This window comes from Pituophis catenifer, unplaced genomic scaffold (assembly GCF_029215685.1).
Source record: "Pituophis catenifer annectens isolate HBS135680 unplaced genomic scaffold, rPitCat1.0.hap2 SCAF_3, whole genome shotgun sequence".
Classification (NCBI taxonomy): Eukaryota; Metazoa; Chordata; class Lepidosauria; order Squamata; family Colubridae; genus Pituophis; species Pituophis catenifer.
This window is the reverse complement of record NW_027256883.1, coordinates 163,474,661-163,492,722: the sequence shown is the minus strand read 5'-3', so window position 1 is coordinate 163,492,722 and position 18,062 is coordinate 163,474,661. Positions and strand designations below refer to the sequence as shown.

The window sequence follows — 18,062 nt, the reverse complement described above, 5'->3', positions numbered from 1 at the left end:
ATTATAGTGTCAGGCAGCACATATCAAATAAATGTTAAAATAACCTGAAAATCGTGAATGGAGAGAAAAACAGAAAAGGGAAGGGAGTAGATAGAAATATATGCAGATTCTAACAGATTTTACAAATATGAAGCTGTCATATCATAAAGCCTATTCTACATAAATAAATTAGCTTGCTTATAAAAGTATGCTTTGTTATGTAGTTAAAAAGTATGGTTTACACAAACAAAAATGAACCTAAAGTAATATCCTCATTGTTGGTGGTGATTATAGTGATTTACTTCTTTTGACTCTTGATTTTGATTATTTTATAAATTTCACATATCATTTAAAACAAAAATAATTGGAAATTTTCATAAGCTCTTTTTCTCATGTATCCCAAATTTGGGGAGGCAGTTGGAGAAGATTTCCAAAAGGAATAAAAAGCATTTTTTTTTCCTTGATAATTTCCTGGCCTGCATATTTATATCCAAAAGGAAGATGCATTGGTGGTAGGTAGCATCATGGGTTGTTCTCCATTTTTGTTGGCACTCATCAAATTCAGTAGAAAGCACTCCTCCACCATTTTTTCCATTTACTTAAGTTTAGTTGTTTTTTCTTGTGTATCCAGATGGTATAAGCCAGGAGTGGAGAACCCACACTAACTTGGCTCTGTGGATTTTTAAAAGTTCAACAACACTGGCTAACTTAACCCATTACTTTGTTTACCGTCCTTGCAGTAGGAAAGCTGCCAGGTTGGGGCAAGGCAGAGAGAATTAAGAAGATGCTGGTTCCCCTCTCCCTAGAGAGCTGCTCTTTATTCTTACCTGAATTGTATGCCCCAAGGAACACGGAGAATGCAATTCTCTGCCTGGCATACTGCGCACACGGAAAGTTCCTTGCCTATCCAGCGAATGTGGACGCGCGTTGCGCAGCCGGGTTCGTTCGTGCCAGGATTTTAACTCTTCTGTCACTGCCGCCTTGGAGAGAACCCGTGGACCCACTGGAACAAAGTCCTTCAGGGATGGCGTACGAACTACCCTGCTGTGGGATATAACTGACCTGTGGAATTTAACTGGCACCGTTTCTTCTTTGTAGGCAAAGTGAGCTGAGTTGCCAGAGAGAAAAGATGGCCGACCACGGCAGAGCTCTCTCCCAGCAGTCAGGTGGCCACTGGGCACATGTTCTGTGGCAGGAAAAAAGCCTGGCCCTGAACGCAGGTTCTGAGGACACAGACGGTGGTATTCTGCTTCTTGTCCCTTGCAGACCTGGCTATGGAACAGCTGCGTTGGCTCCTCCTTGGACACTATAGATGCCGGCTTCATAAAGGAAATGTCTGGGCTGCTGCTGCCGGCAGATGTTGTGTAAGAGATGCTGGAGACATCTGAACTGCTATCTTCTGAAGCAGAGTGAAAATTGGCTTTCGGAGCAGGGTTGGGGTTTGATGCAGAGAAACAGAACTCAGGGACAGTCACGGTATAGTAGGTGGGGCGTCGCCTGGGTAGTGCACTTCTTCCACGGGATTCCAAACTTTCCCGAGTGGAACATACCCTGTGGGGCCAGAATAAACTAGTTAAGGCTGCAAATGTCAGAAGCAATTGTTTGATTCTGGGAAAAAGTGGGAACATGACACTATCTTCTCAAAACCTTGAGTAGCTTAATACAAACACTCATGACACATGGAGTTCAGAACTTCCATACATTTAATTCTGTCTGCTATGCATTCTACTTATGACTGGCCTTTCCTATCTCATCTCACGCCTAAGCCATAAATGTCCATTTAAACCATGGGTGCCCAAACGTGGCAACTTTAAGACTCATGGACTGCATCTCCCAGAATTCCCCCGCCAGAAGTTGTGGGACTTGAAGTCCACAGGTTTTAAAGTTGCCATGCCTGGATACACCTGTTTTAAGGAAATGTTTAAGGGTATAGTTCTGACTTTTTTAGTGGATAACTTACTTTTTTATTTTGTATACACACTGGGCTCCGGACGGCCCCCGACCTCCGCACTTCCGCGCCGACTTAAAGACATGGCTCTTTCAGCAAATTCCCTGATTTGCCTTGCATTTTAATTTGGGGCATTTGGGGTTTTTAAATCGGATTTTAACATTTTAATTCCATTTATTGTTGGGTTGTTTTATGCTGTGAGCACCCAGAGTCCCTCGGGAGAAGGCTGGCATATAAATATGACAATAAATAAATAAATAAATATGGAACTATGAATAAGTAGAAAGATATTTATATTCAAAGTTTCACCTTTCTTTCACATCTCTCATTTCAGGGCAATATGCCATGTATAGTTCTCTCCATTCCAATCAAAATTTTGCAATTTTAAATCCCCTCCAATGTCCATCTATTTGTTTATTTTACTATTTATTTTGCTTATAATATTTATTCTGTTGGCCTCCTCCTTCTAGCTGACTGTATTCGCTAAACACTGTTTTCTCATGCAAAGCTAGCTTCAGATGCATTAAAGACTATAAACTTTTTTTAAAAATGAAAGCTAAGATTCTCAAGGCTCTGTATTTTGGGATAAAGGTCTGCATGAACTTAATTTATTCTTGCTACAATATACTTTTAAAGTATCTGCTTGTTGTCAAAATCCACTGTTGGATTAGGCAAGGTAATCATAGAAATCTGACAGCAGAAAAAGACCTAGTGGTCGATTGAGTCTTCCCTTTGAGTTTATTTATTTGTAATTATTATTTTTATATTTTATATTTTAATTTTTGTCAGATGATGGATGTGTTTATCACAATCAAGTTTAAACTCCATGTTTGAAGCATGTTAAACCATAGGAATACTTCAATATACTGTAGCTAAAGCTTTGTAATATAGTACCTTATCAGCTGAGACTGTCCTCTCCTTCCCGGGAATTCTGGGGTTGGAGGAGCACTGGAACCAGCCTGTCTTCTTACTTCCAGCTTCCTAGGAGGATCTAAGTGACACAGATGTGTCTCAACTGCCCTGTGAATGGAAGGGCTGAGTGCCGGTGGGGACATTATGCTTGCTGTGCTATAACAGAACACAATGAGATAAAAAGTAAGAAACGGTTTTTCTGTCTACTTTCCAGTTATCATTATTTTTCTACAAGCAAACCAAGGGCCACTGGTTACAGCCCATAAAAGTACTGTAGTTCTTTCCCATTATTTCTGAAACAGAATAGAAGCAAAAGAAAAGACTGAAGACTCAAGGATGTCAATAAAACAACTGTTCAGGTTTAGCTAACTCTGATAGTCTGGGTCAATGCTCTTCAAAGAGCATTTTGATCCCAAATATAGTCATAAATCAAGGACTACTTATATACATGGGGTTGCCTTTGGGCAGAGACGAGGTGCTTCCATCAGTACCAGGCCAGAACAGAATACTCACTGGATTTCCATACATATTACACCAGTGCTGCTAGTCCACCATCCAGCTAGATTCAAGGTGCTAGTATGAGTATAGATAGCTCCACGTTCGTTGGGACCAGATTACCCAAAATAAGGTTACCTTTTCAGGCATCTACAATTTTGGGGGAAGACAGGAATTTGCTGTCTGAAATTGACATTGAAGAGGGCAGTGTCCATGATGGCACCTATCTTGTGGAACAATCTCTTCCCTGCAATATGCCAAATCATGCTGGCATCTTTTAATTGTCTTATTCAAAATTATAATTTTAAATTGCCATTATCCGGCCATTAACTTCCCTAATATTTTGTCTTGTAATGGATTTTTGTAATGAATTTGTCTTGTAATTAAAGATGGACACTAAAAAGACAGGATACAACCAGTAAATCCTGTAGATGATGTCTCCAATTTTCCATCTACCTGAATTGCAGGAGCAGGGAAAGAGAGTTTCAGGAAATGCTCTTAATATGACATCTCCACAAAATATGAATTGGTTCTTTTTTTTTAATCGCTATACTAAAATCAGAGTGTTAAAATGAACCACAACTTTCCGTAAATCCATTTCCTATTGCAAATCAAAATAATCTAACTACCAATTTACTATGCTAATTCATAATTTCATCTGTAGGCGCACAAGTAAGTGATACTTGCAAAAAATAGTCATCATTAAATATTTGATGTCTATCACTGTTATCAGTGATTATTAGTCAAGGTAAAATATTATGAATGATACACCCAGGATACAAAATATTCTGATGACACTTTTCTTATCTTTTCTTATAAAGGATGCAACAAGGTAGATTAGTGCAATTTTAATATAGTGGGGAAAGAAGGTTAATGTTAAGAATCAATGAATAAATTGAGATTTGAACCAGAAAGTTTAATTCAACCTGCCTGTCTTCAACAGTTGCAAGTACACTTTGCAAGTTATTGTATTGCTTTTGTATAAATTATGATTTGCACGAATTCACCTCAGCTCTTTGAAGTCAAATGGAGACAACTTAACAAAGAGAAAAGCACAGTAGAAACATCTAGTGAAGAAGTTTAACCTCAGCGTGCTGTTGGACCCCATCGACTTCTTGGGCTTCTCATAGGGCTTGTCCAAACTAGTTTCTTTCCAAGGGCTATTCTGGATGGGAGAAGACTCCACTTCAGCAGCTGGATAATGAGTTGAATCTTCTAGAAAGCCAAGAGGGGAAAGCTGCGATGAAGGACTGTGGTGAGACTGGATTTGTGTCCAAGGTGTAATTTTTGTTGGAAGGTGAGGATTCACCACAGGGGCTTCTTTAAAAAGAAAGGATGATAGCTTGTCACTACAAACTTGAATGTCCTTTAAACATCCACTAAACTACCTTATACATCTGCACTCTCTTACCAGCCCTTAATCAAAACAAAGGGGGACATTAAATTTAGCACACTTGGACCATTTCACTAATCCATAATAAACATCCTTCCTTGCCTTCAAGCTTAGTAAACTGTTGCAGGCAAATTTTTAGTCACATGGTCTGGATATGATTCTGAGAGTTGCGATTAAATAGCTAATCTCTTTAGCTGAATATAATGTCATTAAATAAAAACAACAGCAGCAGAATATTTAAATAAATATTTTAAAAATGACTAAAATAGCTGTCTGAATGTTTACTTACTAAGCCTCTGCCAGGGAAAACTATTCTTAAAACCCCTGGGAATCATAACTCCAGCATGAAAAAAATATTATTTAAAAAACGGCAACTTCACCATCCCCAGAGTGAAAAAGATTGCTGTGCGTGCGTGTGTGTGTGTGTGTGTGTGTGTGTGTGTGTGTGTGTATGTGTTTGTATGTGTATGATGAGCTACAACAACAGCCTTCCCTCTGAACAACTATTTGACTGGGCAAAAAAGTATATTTATGTAAAATACAGTAATGAAGCATAGGTATGAATGTTATTACATTACCATGCAAAAATGATGTAACAAAATATGTTCAAAGATACCAAAGTACGGAAAATCAATAGACCCGTTATCAGTAATCAGTAGGCCCGTTTTTCGCCCTTCCCAGGCTCCAGAGGCTTTCTTGGAGCATGGGGAGGGCGAAAACAGCCTTCCCTATCCCCCCCGGATATCCCCTATCCCCTCCGGAGGCCAGAAATGGCCCATTTGCTGACTTCCGGTGGGCCCAGAAGGCCCAAAAATCAGCTGGCCGGCACGCACATGCATGCCGGAGCTGAGCTAGGGCAACACTCGTGTGCCCACCGATATGGCTCTGCGTGCCACCTGTGGCACGCATGCCATAGGTTCACCATTACGGCCCTAAGACCTTTTTCAGGTCTGCACGCAACGGGAGAACATCCCAAGTAAAGCCAATAGAGTCATACTTAATTAACTTACCTTCTCCTCTCACAGTCACATCCAACAAGGAAGGTTCATCAGGGGCACTGAACCCTTAAGAAGAAATGGGGAAAGGCACTGTAAATGGGATCTGCAAAGCCATTTGCTTTTCAGGATTCTAGATATTGGATTTCATTCATTCTTTCCACTTATTTGCCATGTCCCCGGCCCGGCCAGCATTCTGTGATCACTGAGCATAAACACCCCCACTGCGTAATTAAAAGTGAGAAGTTGAGAAGTTCGGGGGGAGGGGGGGTTGTTCTTCCTAAAGATTCTATCAATTTCAGCAGTGCTTTTTGAGTTACTTATGTCATCAGAGAAAACATCAAAAATCAGGCCTCCTTTGAGCTATAGATTTCCAAGCAGCTATTAGAATTTCTGACACTCACTAGAAATATGCAGTCATAAATCCCACGAAGAACCACAGAAGGGACAACAAAAGTTTTTATCTTATTAGTACTGGGCTAACTCCAACAACCCAAACCACATCATTCAAGGCAAAGCATTCATGTACACAAACCTACCCTTCTCAAAGAAACAGTCCATGATAAAGCGAATTAATACTAATCTAAAGGATTTGCATTTGCATTTCAGGCAGCATTTTTTCCTTACAGTCAAAATATCAAATTGTGAATTAATAGCTCAAAATTCTTTTACTCTTTAGATGTAGTGCGGATGAGACATGAGGGCAATTCAGAGAGAAATGCCCTTAAGCTGATTCATTTCAAAGAGCTTACATAGGGTTCACTCTGAAACAACAGGTAGATATTAATAACCACTAGTTTCCTTTTATGGTCCAACCAAGGTGGACTCTGAGATGGGGGAGGAGAGATGATCTCATTCAGTCAATAAGACCTCCTGCACAATTTACGCAAACTATTGTCCTCCATTCAACAAAGAGTCTCTTTGTGTATAGGTTCATACCCGATCAACTCTAGATACGGCTGGGAAAGACCCCTGTTAGAAACCTGAGAAGCAGTTGCATAGACAGTACTCAATGGTCTAATTTAAAATAAGCTGCCTTTTTTTATTCCAGATACCACAAACAAATAGTACAAGATATAAAAGAAAACACTAAATTCTCATCTGCAAATATTTACCATATGGAATTCTTGGGCAAAAAGCAATGAAGTGGTATATAAGAAGCCATCCAGTTACCCCAATGAATGCAAATATAGTTTCAATACAGCTATTTTCATAGTAGAGTATCTGAACTAGTATAATACTAAAGCCAACTACTAGGAAGAATGAGCAAAGATTGAGTCTAATACTGAAGTCCAAAATACATTTATTCTTTATGCAAGTAAGACTGAGTTCAGTACAGCTTACTTCTCATTTCACCAGATTGCATTTTTGTTTGCAAAAATAACAGAATAACAGAGTTGGAAGGGACATTGGAGGTCTTCTCGTCCAACCCCCTATATCCTATATCATTTCAGACAAATGACTTGTCCAATCTCTTCTTGAAAACCTCGTGATGGACTGTTCCACTGATTAATTGTTCTTACTGTCAAGCAAGTGACAGAGACCAAAGAAGAATCTAAATGAACCTTCTACCAGACAGGGCCTTGCAGTATGTTTCCACTAGAGTTTTCAGAATTCCTAGGGAGTATTCCTTGGGAAGCTAAGTTAGGTGACTGACTTTTTAAGGGTTAAATCTGATGCCACGGCGCTTCACGTCAATCATTCACAGCAAGCTTCTACATGTTTCCTCCTCCAGCTGCCTCTCCCTGCTTTTTTTTTTTTTTTCTTGAGTTCTCTTTGGCAACCACTTACAGAAAATTTCCCTTGGTAGCTTATCACAGCAGGAAGAAGCCATAAAAGGTCAGCTTCCTGCTTTGAACTGGGATGAATTCCACCCAAGCCCTGCCTGTCAAAAGTTCATTTAACCTGTTTCTTATGATTTACAGGGACATGTACTTAATCCTAACCTCTGTCTCATTTCCTGACAACCTTTCTAATTTCAAAACCCACTTCCTCATAATAACAAAGAGCCTTGTGGCAGCCTAAAGAGAAACAAATCTATTTTAACAAAAACTATTAGTCCTTAAGGTTTTGTGAGATTTGTTGTGTCTGCCTCTACCCTCCTGGTTTTTAGATCTTCAGTCAAAAGGGGTTTTAATTTTATTCTCTGTAGTGGCTATACAGAATAAACCAATTAGCCTGCCCTTGATAGAATTTATTATTATTACCATCACCTCTTTAAGTTTTCAGGCCTTTTTTTTCTCTTTTTGGTATCAGGCTTCCTCCCCAAAATGTGTACTTAGAAGCTTTGCTTTCCAAGCCATCTAAGAGGTATTTTAAAGTCATTCAGTGCAGCATTTGTATAAATTACAGAAGGGTGGCCCACCTGTAAGCTGCCCCTAATGGTCCTAGGAAAAATGATGCAAAATGAGCACAGCTCTAACACATCATGGCTAGGGCTGGATTTGATGGTGGGGTTACTGTTGTTGTTTTACTTCCTTGAGGACTGTGCTAAGTTTATGCTTGGCTTTTACATACTTCATGTTTCAAGATAGCAGGGAATAAAAATTCAGTGGTGTGGCTGGAGGAGGCAGCAGGAGTTACAAAAATGAATTTCAGAGACTGTACTGAATTAGATAACCATGCTCCAGATCAGGGGTGAAATGTAAAATTTGTTACTACCGGTTCTGTGGACATGGCTTGGTGGGTGGGTGGGGTAATGTGACTGGGTGGGCGTGGCCAACTTTTTTTTTTTTTTAACTTTTCAAAGCATTTTTTCTAATACTTTGAAAAGCCTCTGCCGTTCAGGCAACTCAGCTAGGATCGTCAGAGACTTTTCAAAGCATTTTTTTTACCACCTCTTCGGCCAAGAAGAGGTTGCAGAAAAAAATGCTTTGAAAAGCCTCTGACGATCCCAGCTGAGTCCCGCGATCATCAGAGGCTTTTTTTTTTTACTTTTAAAAGCATTTTTTCGTCTGAAGAGGTTATAGAAATAATGCTTTTAAAAGTAAAAAAAAAGCCTCTGATGATTGTGCAGCTCAGCTGGGCATGGTGGGGGGGGGGGCGCAGGGATTTTTGCTACCGGTTCTCCGAACCACCCGCTGCCATCGCTACCAGATCAGGTGATCTGGTCTGAACCAAGAGCATTTCACCCCTGCTCCAGATTGATTCCACCTACCTTCTAATAAAGCTGGAGCAATGGTCTTTAGCTGGGACGGCTGTTTGGATGCCAGGCGATAGTCACTGAGCGCTTGCTCCAACTCCTTCAGTTTCTTTTCCTCTTTCAAAACAGCACTTTTCCGCCGTTTTCGAACCTGCTTGGCAAGATTTTCTTCTTTGGAAAGACACCGAGCAGCTTCAGCAATCTGCAGCTGCAGAGCCAGATCTCTCTCTAATGTGCTCAGCGGATCCTGGAGAAAAAAAGAGGGAAAGTATATTCCAAAAACCTGCCTTTCCTGAGTGGTCCTTAGCAAGGGGTGGTGTGACTGGCCTTTTAAAGAGAATGGAAGGGGGATCTAAAGCGTCAGAACTTAAGAGTCACTCCTTGAAGAAGTCAGCAGAGGTCTGACATCATCACCCCATTCTCTGCTCCAAAGACTCCTTTTGTGGACATCTTGGTAATTAAATATGATACATCTTTTTTACCTAGTTATGTTTCAAATGCTTTCTAGCAATACACTTAGTCACTGTAACCTGATCTGGGGGTTTCCAAAGAAGCAAATGCCAGCCATGTTTTGTAAGGCTAGTGCAATCTGTGTGAATTAGGGTTGACACTGGTCATGCAAGGAAATCTTTGCTGCGTAAGAGAAATAGCATTTTTTTTTGGTTTGTTTGTTTGTTTCAATGATTATTTCTGGCTGGATGCTTTTGTCTGGGATGGGAAAAACAGATAAAAAGAAGAAAAGGAGGGATCAATGTTTTTAACAACTTTCAAATGAGCATGTTCAGCGTACTACCTTTGAAATTCTGGGAGTTGAAGTCCACACATCTGAAAATTGCCAGTGTTGAGAAACACTGTTTTAAAGCATAGTCAGTGTGAAATTCAAATTGTTTTACTAGCAGTTCTGTGGGCGTGGCTTGGTGGGCATGGTGTGGCTTGGTGGGCGTGGCAGGGGAAGGATACTGCAAAATCCCCATTCCTACCCCACTCTGGGACCAGCCAGAGGTGGTAGTTGCCAGTTCTCCAAACTACTCAAAATTTCCGCTACCCGCTTCTCCAGAACCTGTCAGAACCTGCTGGATTTCATCCCTGAGCATAGTGTATTGTTCCACCAAAAAAAAAAAAAAGTATCTGGCACAAAAGGATTGTTTGTTTGATTTGCTCAGTGAATGACTGATGTTCCAGACAACGTGTCATACAAATCTGTGGAACATAAGTAATACCAATCCAAATGGCTCACAAACTAATAAAAGAACTGCCACTTATATCCCTGTTGGATCTGCTAGGCAAATACGGTCTGTTGAAAAACAGCATCTTCCCTATCCTCAGTTGTAGAAGAGATTCCAGAGTTCCCTTGCACATACCGTATGACTGTGTGCACATAAGAGCATACACATACATGTGTATACGTACATATATAGTGAGCATTCTAGTATGAGAAAAGCTACAGATTGATGGAGACAACAAAATGAAGGCATAGGAGTGCATAAAGAAAGGTAGTTAATTGGATTTAGGCTGCAGATAAGTTAATTCTTCTGGAAATAACATCTCCTTTCATGGTCCAACTATGGCCTCAGGACTTATTGCCCTTGAAAGTTTTTCATGATTCATATAATTATGCTGAGACTTAGTGTGCAAAATATACTATGTCTCAAATCCATTTTCCTAATAGTTCTTTTTTATGTATATTGAACATTCAATAAACAAGGAGAAACAAGCAGGGCAAGGTCATGCTTAGCATAAAATACAAGCAAAGATGTATATTATGTTTCTAGAGTTATGGGAAAAGATGGGCCAAGATAATATTGCACAAGGCACCAGTACTTCCCTCACTAAATATAATTCTTCTGTCACATTTGCAGCTAGAATAATTAAACAGCAATCACAAAGAATGTTTTTCAGTTCTTTCAAGGCATGCTTATACGCAGTGTAGGGATGCTAATCCAATTTAAAGATTTAGGTGGTGATTATTTTGGATTTAAGTAATCTGCAGTTAAAAGGGTGTGCTCTTTTGTATATTCTACTGGACTGATGTCTAAGGCAAAATTCCCAGCTGCCTGCTGAACCTAGCAAACCGGATGAGAAAAAACTATCTACAGACTAAGCAGATATCTTTTGTTTCCAGTACAACAGGTTCCTAATAGTTGAGGAGGAAACACAAAGTAGTAAGCAATATTTCAGTGAGCTTGGAGGTTAAGGGGAAAAACAAAACCTTCCCAAGATTAGAATAGTGTGTGAATGTACATAAACATGCCTATAAGCCTGTGTGCGTGAGACAAAGAGAAGCAATGGGCTTCCAAAAGAGCACGTTTATTTAGCACCAAACTCTTTGCCTCCCATTGAGGCAAATGAGAGAACAAACAGCACACCACATGCCGCCCTTACTATGAGATTAGTAAAACTGAGAACAGGACACAGGCAGGAGAGAGACTATTTGCAAAAGAAACGCTGCATCTCACACCTCTGATTGGAAGGAAACCCGAGGCTTCCATGTCCCTTTGGGATGATTTATCTACCTTCACTTCCTACTGAAAATCACTTTCAGACGCTTTTTCTTTAACTGGGAATCTCCAACTTGTAAAGATCTAGAGAGAAAATGGTTTTCTGGATTAGCTGAACCAGATTTCAAAGGGAGACTGAGCTTTATGTATAAAACAAACCATGCTTCTATAAAGGTCAATTTCCTGGGGTGTGTGTGTGTGTGTGTGTGTGTGTGTGTGTGTGTGTGTGTGTACGCTACTAGAATGTTTCCTTCCTGCCTTCCTTACAGGATTAGCCCTGTAAAGTGGAAAAAAAACAAAATAAGATTTCTTTTAACAACCAGTTCTCCGAACTGCTTAGAAAGTTAACAACCGGTTCTCCCGAATAGGTGCGAACTGGCTGAATCCCACCACTGGCTTCAGAGTAGAAGGATCCCAACACTGCCAGTCAAAAGCCAATATATAGCATTTCCAAGTTTCCTGCTCCAGTAAAAGGAGCAGGGAAGTAAAAAAGACAGGAATAACTTCAGATTCCAAATGAAAGATACCCAGCAGCATTTTGTGTAGCAAGGCTGGATAGTTTCATAATTAAAGCCCTTTCTGGTGTTGTTTCTAGCCTAATCTTTATTGCCCTGCTTACAGAAACTGCCTCTCTGGTTAACCCTTATGACATTGTAACAGCTAAGGCGAATCGCCCATCGACATGAGTGATGTTGAGTTGGCCATGCCCACATGGTCACATGACCACCTAGCCATGCATACCCAGCTGGTCATTAGGAAAGAGAACTGGTTTTTAAATTATTTGAATCCCACCACTGCCTGAAGCATCTAACTCTATGAAAAAAACAACAGGTATAAAATGATCAAGGTGTATAAACCAGCTAACCAGGAGGAAGAAATATCTTTTCTCAGCCTCAGTGCTTCTCGAAGAATGTTCTGTGGCTTTATGGCTGAACCTATATAAATGTTTACGTTTCAGAACACTGGCCCAATCTTTGCTGAGATGGCCTTATAAAGATTAAGAGAGAACAAGGAGTCCTTACTGAGCAGGTTAAGATAATAGAGATGCCAGATTTGTACTCAGCCAAGATCACCAGCATTGCAAAGCTGCTCTTCTTCCAACCCTGTTCCAAAAAGCCTTAGCAGCAGAAGTTCCCAAGACTACTGCTATTAACTACTGGAGCAAGCAAAATTAGATGCTGATCTGGTAATCCTGCTTTGGAGGTCAGAATATCAAACGGGGATTCCCAGAACCTCTTTCCTAATCAAACTGTGTCCATGACTGAACTGCAATTTAATTGTTTTTGCTTCCCTCCTTGGAGGTGGGGGGAAGTAGAACCTCCTGGATAACTCAAATGTCTGTGCTCATCCACATTCTCTAAACCCCCCCCCCCCCCAATTGTGAGCAAGATGCCTTACTGCTCCTGAAAGAATAGCCTTTTGGTCCAATTTGAAAGCAGCACCAATTCGACGGCGGACCTTCGGGGGTTTCTCTCCTGGCTTCAGGGGATACTCAGAAGACAGCATTCCTGTCAATTCCTGCCAAAAAAAGAAATGTAGAAGCAGTGTAAGTCAAGGAGATATTAATGTTAGGCAATGTAAAGCAGCTGAACTGAGTATCATGAAAGAGCAGCATATTTGTTATTAATTGATTTATTAATATATTTCTCCTGCCAGATAGGAGGGGAGATATTTATGTGATTTTTTTTCTGCTTCTGCTGCCATAATAATTGAATAGGCCTTAGGCATTGCATACCTTGACCAGGAAATGGGATGCTATTTGCTCTGCTGCCTGAAGTAGCAATTTAACCGAGATTGCTGCTGGAGCTGATTGCCAAAGGGGCACAGGCAATATCTAATCTATTTATTTAGCACAGCACCAAGTATATTTTTTTTAACTTTTTTGAATTTACATTTAGTCCCGGGCCTGAAAATGAGCTTCACTACAAATGCACAACACACACACACACACACACACACACACACACACACACACATCAATAAAAGGAGACAAATAAGTTCACATTAATTTTAATGGGCTTAGTGTGCAGTTAGCTTTTGGCTTTTTTCTTATTTTCTAAATAGCCTTCAGTTAATTTCAGGCAGAGAGAATGACCAAAAATTGATGCTAAGGAAAATATCCAGGATTGAATTCATTGCAAGCTAATTTCTAAACTGATTATTTTTAAGAGGCTTTTTATAAGTTGGTGATCAGTCAAAGAGAAACAGGAAGACAGTCGATGAATGGATCCAAGGGAACAACTTGATTCTAGAGACAATAGAATATTCAGTAGGAGACTCCCAATAGGGAACCAATTGGAGACAAGTTTAATATTAACCTAGTAACTTTTTTGTAGTTGTACTTATACATTGTTATAGAAGAGAACAATGGCTTGATGGGTCTGATTTTATTTGGTAGAAATTGCCCTATATTCACATATCAACTAAATGCTGCACTCTATGGCAAAGGGGGAAAAAACTTCATCAGGTTTATTAAGGAACTTGAAGGGAGTCTCTTAATTGTAGTTTTAATTAAAAGACCTGACTTGCTTTACCAAGCTATTTCTTAAATGATGCATGAGCTTTTTCTATCACAGACCAAGTGTTCGTGAGATCCATTTTACACTTTCAATATCCTCACACTTAGCCTAGGTATCACTTGATCTCTATAGAAAGCCCTTCTCATTTCCTTGGACAGTGGAATCCCAATCCTTCCAGACATGCATTTTTCCCTGTAGGAATGCAGCTTTACAAAACCCTAATAAGGTTAACAATTCTACAATTCTCTCGGCTCCTTACTGCTTCGCGCAAACACAATCTTCGTAGTTCCTGTAAACAGGCTTCCAGGCGTTCCTCAAGGGCCTTTTGCTGCTTCCTCATGGCTTGTGTCAAATCCTTCATTGCAGCCATGGGGCTATCAGGACCTGAAAGAATAATTTTTTTAAAAAGTACAGATTGATTTGTCAGCCAATAGAGAAAAGAAAACTTGATGGGGTAGATTTTGTTAATATTTGATCAGTCAGACAGAGATGGCCTTTGGCAGCTTCTTTGAGCACAGGCAAGGATTGTAAAGGAATCTTCAAAGACCAATAATACTGTTATCACAAAACTGTGTTTAACTTCAAAAGAGCTCTTCTGAAGCTCATTGGATGAGGCATGGAATGTGTCCAACAGCAAGGACTGAGTAGCTCCACTTCATAGACAATAGGCAGGTCTAATTTGTTACAGAAAAGATAAAGACAAGGCCTAAGGCCAATGTCCCTAAGATGTTATTAGCAAAGAAAAATAAAGGTATTTATTGATCTGCCCATGGACTGGGAAAGAAATGCCAGGCATTGATTTTTTAAAGCCCTATATATATATATATATATATATCAGGGCTTTAAAAAATCAATGCCTGGCATTTCTTTCCCAGTCCATGGGCAGATCAATAAATACCTTTATTTTTCTTTGCTAATAAACACACTTAAGAGGATTCTACACAAGATTTCTTCCTATGGGATCAGAGGTGCTTGGTCAGCTTTATGACTCCTTTCAAGCATATGATATCAGCCCATACAGGTTTGAATCCAACAGGGCACTGACAATCAGTTCCATATACATGATTCATAATGTAGGGCAGGGCAAGATTCTGTCAGCAGGCTCTAAATTTGGTGGCACTGAAGAAAGAGCAGTCCTTATTCAGATGTGCGAACTGTATAGGGTGATAAACTCCTGGGACCCAAAGGAATTTGCTGAGGAAGCAGAGACTGGATGATGAATTCCCTAATTTATTTACTTCAAAATCAATTTTCAAAGTGCCCATGGAACTAGCTTTTCTTTCTTTCCAAACTAAGAAATCCAGCTAGGTGTGCCACAACTGAGCTTTTTGTAGTCCCAAGAGTTTCCAGAGTAAAGAAAATACTTTTTCATTATGCTTGTACTTCTTAATGCTGCTTTTATCCAAGAGGCTAAAAAGATAATCCAGGTTTGCACCCTGACCAGACCACAACAGAACATGTCTTGTTGGCAATTAGACTACATCATCATTGGAATAATCCACATCAGCTCTTTCTTAGCATTTCCTTGGGATATTAAGGATGCTATGGTAATTTGCGAGAGTAACCAACCATCCTGAGAAAAAGAAGAATCAGTGGGCCTGACTCTCTCTCTCTCTCTAAATTCTTATTGTCAGGGATCCAAGTAACACAGTTCTGCAGTCAGAAGATGACATTAACCTGAATCTGACACTTACACTTATTCTTGCCTGTATGAAGAAAGGTTCTAAACCAGAGTCACATCAAAGGCTGGGTTTATGAATCTTGCCAGGTTGTAAAATAGCCTGCTTTGTTTTGACTTAGTGAAATATGTACACTCAGCTCCTGTAATTTATTCAATAAACTGTGATTAAAATAAATTATGAATCAGCACACAGCACTGGACATGTACCACTTTCCTATACAAGGAAGCATTTAACTGTATATGCATTACCTTAGCTGATTTGTGGCTAGATTATTATTATTATTATTTTGCTACAAAAGTATGTGGCACAGCGCTTTTTAGCAATTCAACAATTTTTAAAGTTTAGAAATAACTAAAGACATACAAGGCATCAGACAACAGTCATGCAAAAAGAATGTCACATATTCCATGCTTAGGTTTCTAATGAAATAGCTTCTCAAGAGTCTGCTTACTCAGAAAAAGAAAGGATTAATTCTTCAATATAACAGCCTGTATTTCAGGGCAACTAAAAAGCTTTGCAATGGGTAATATGTTTTACTGCAAGATGAGTGGCAAGCATCAGGCCAAAGAGAAGACTCCACCCTGCCCTATCATTCCTCAAATCTGATACAACTGTTGTTGTCACCAGCTCCTGGCTCTAGTTCCTGTCCAAGATCAATTCCTATTTTGCAAGATTGCCCTTCGTCACTTCAATGTAAAGACTAAATCTTGCGCAACATCATAACCCATCTGAGATAAAGCCACACTGATAAACTCTGACTGTTGAGCCAGCCATGACTAACAAGGTGTGGGATTCTGTGTACAGCTGTATTTTGTGTCAATTGCAGCAAATGACTGTTAGCAACAGCAATACAGTCAAGCCTAAGCCACCGAAGAAAGACCCCAGCGGAGTATATATTGTTGCTTAAACTTGTTGACACAAGAAAGCATCCAAGAGATGTCTGCATTTTTCCCAGAAGAAACTTCCCCATTAGTCACTTACCGGACTGGATTATGATGCCACTGTCTGTATCGCTGGTCTCATCTTTATTCTTACTCTTCATGGTCAAACTCAGGATGTGGAGAGAGACAGTATGATCACGCCTGGAAAATGCTGTAACGTCTTCTGCTAATACAAAAAAGGCACGACTGAGGTATGCTTGATACAAACACAAAGTAAGCAAGAACAATGCTAAAAGGGCTGGATGGGGGCCTTCCACTGACTGCAGAACCTGCTGTCAGAACTTGGTTATGTAAAGGCCTATATCCAGTGGTGTGATTCAAGTAATTTAACAACCGATTCTCTGCCCTAATGGTTTCTTCCAACAACCAGTTTGCCAAACTGCTCAGAAAGTTAACAACCAGTTCTCCCGAAGTGGTGCGAACCAGCTGAATCCCACCACTGCCTATATCTTGCAAAGATTCTACTTAGGGCTCCAATGTGGACCAGACCGACATAGCCAAGACCAATAGATAAATATTTAACATCTAGCTCCATTGCCGCTGCCATACTGTACCACTAGACGCCAACAGCTCATTGCACACTAGGCGTCAGGGCTAAACTCTGCCTTCAACTGGCTCACAAAGTTTCCCAAAAAATCAACAATTGACTCTCATAAACCAATATGAGTCAGCTTCAGCATACTACAGCCCAAGTCTCACATTTCATTCCTGCTTCCTGACAGTTAGAACAATTAATCAGTGGAACGACTTGCCTCCAGAAATTGTAAATGCTCCAACACTGGAGATTTTTAAGAAGAGACTGGACAACAATTTGTCTGACATGGTATAGGGTTTCCTGCCTGAGCAGGGGGTTGGACTAGAAGACCTCTAAGGACCCCTCCAACTGTTATTCTATTCTATTCCCACCTTCCAAATTTTCTATTCAGTCAGGAGAAATCATTTGACTGTGACAATGTCTATGGAGATTCTCAATCATCCAGGTTGTGGATGTCTCATAGGTGCATCTCCAAAAGGCAATTGGACTTCCTTGGTTTTCATTAGAAACCTAAACATGAACTATATAGATTCTTTTTGCATGAATGTTGTATGTTGCCTTGTGAATTGTGTCTCAGTGCCTGATCTAGCACATAACCTCACAACAAAACAAAATAAAAAGGCTTTTGGACCTCTAATTATTACTGAACTTCAACTCCAACAGGCCATTAGAACTTATTACAATGAATGAGGCTGCTAGCAGTTTAACATATTTTTAAATATTTTAATTGGTTTGTCTTTTTAAACTGGGCCAAATTAATATATATTCTTTTAATTGTTTTTAATGTTTGTATTGTATGTTTTTACAATACACCGCCCTGAGTCCCTCGGGAGAAGGTGCGGTATATAAATTTGAAATAAAATAAAAAAATAAATAAAATATTTAAAAACATCTGGAGGGCTACAGTCTTAACAGAAGTTGCTTTCTGTAAACCTGTTAAACATGCAGTATTTAATGAAGAATATGAAAAGGGATAATTTCAGATGTAAATTTAAATATTCCAATTCACATGGAATACAAATT

General features: G+C 39.8%; 1 protein-coding gene across 1 annotated transcript in view; it reads right to left on the bottom strand.

The window, feature by feature from the left end:
- The window catches only part of INAVA (innate immunity activator), a 44,116-nt gene that overhangs the window by 2,860 nt on the left and 23,194 nt on the right, over positions 1-18,062 (bottom strand). Inside the window, exons 2-9 of the mRNA XM_070939686.1 lie at positions 16,545-16,667; positions 14,141-14,265; positions 12,761-12,880; positions 8,880-9,111; positions 5,738-5,791; positions 4,420-4,654; positions 2,822-2,995; positions 807-1,530 (exon numbers count right to left, since the gene is read on the bottom strand). Coding sequence (XP_070795787.1) covers positions 807-1,530; positions 2,822-2,995; positions 4,420-4,654; positions 5,738-5,791; positions 8,880-9,111; positions 12,761-12,880; positions 14,141-14,265; positions 16,545-16,605 — 1,725 coding nt within the window. The 5' untranslated portion in view covers positions 16,606-16,667. The remainder of the gene's footprint in view (positions 1-806; positions 1,531-2,821; positions 2,996-4,419; positions 4,655-5,737; positions 5,792-8,879; positions 9,112-12,760; positions 12,881-14,140; positions 14,266-16,544; positions 16,668-18,062) is intronic.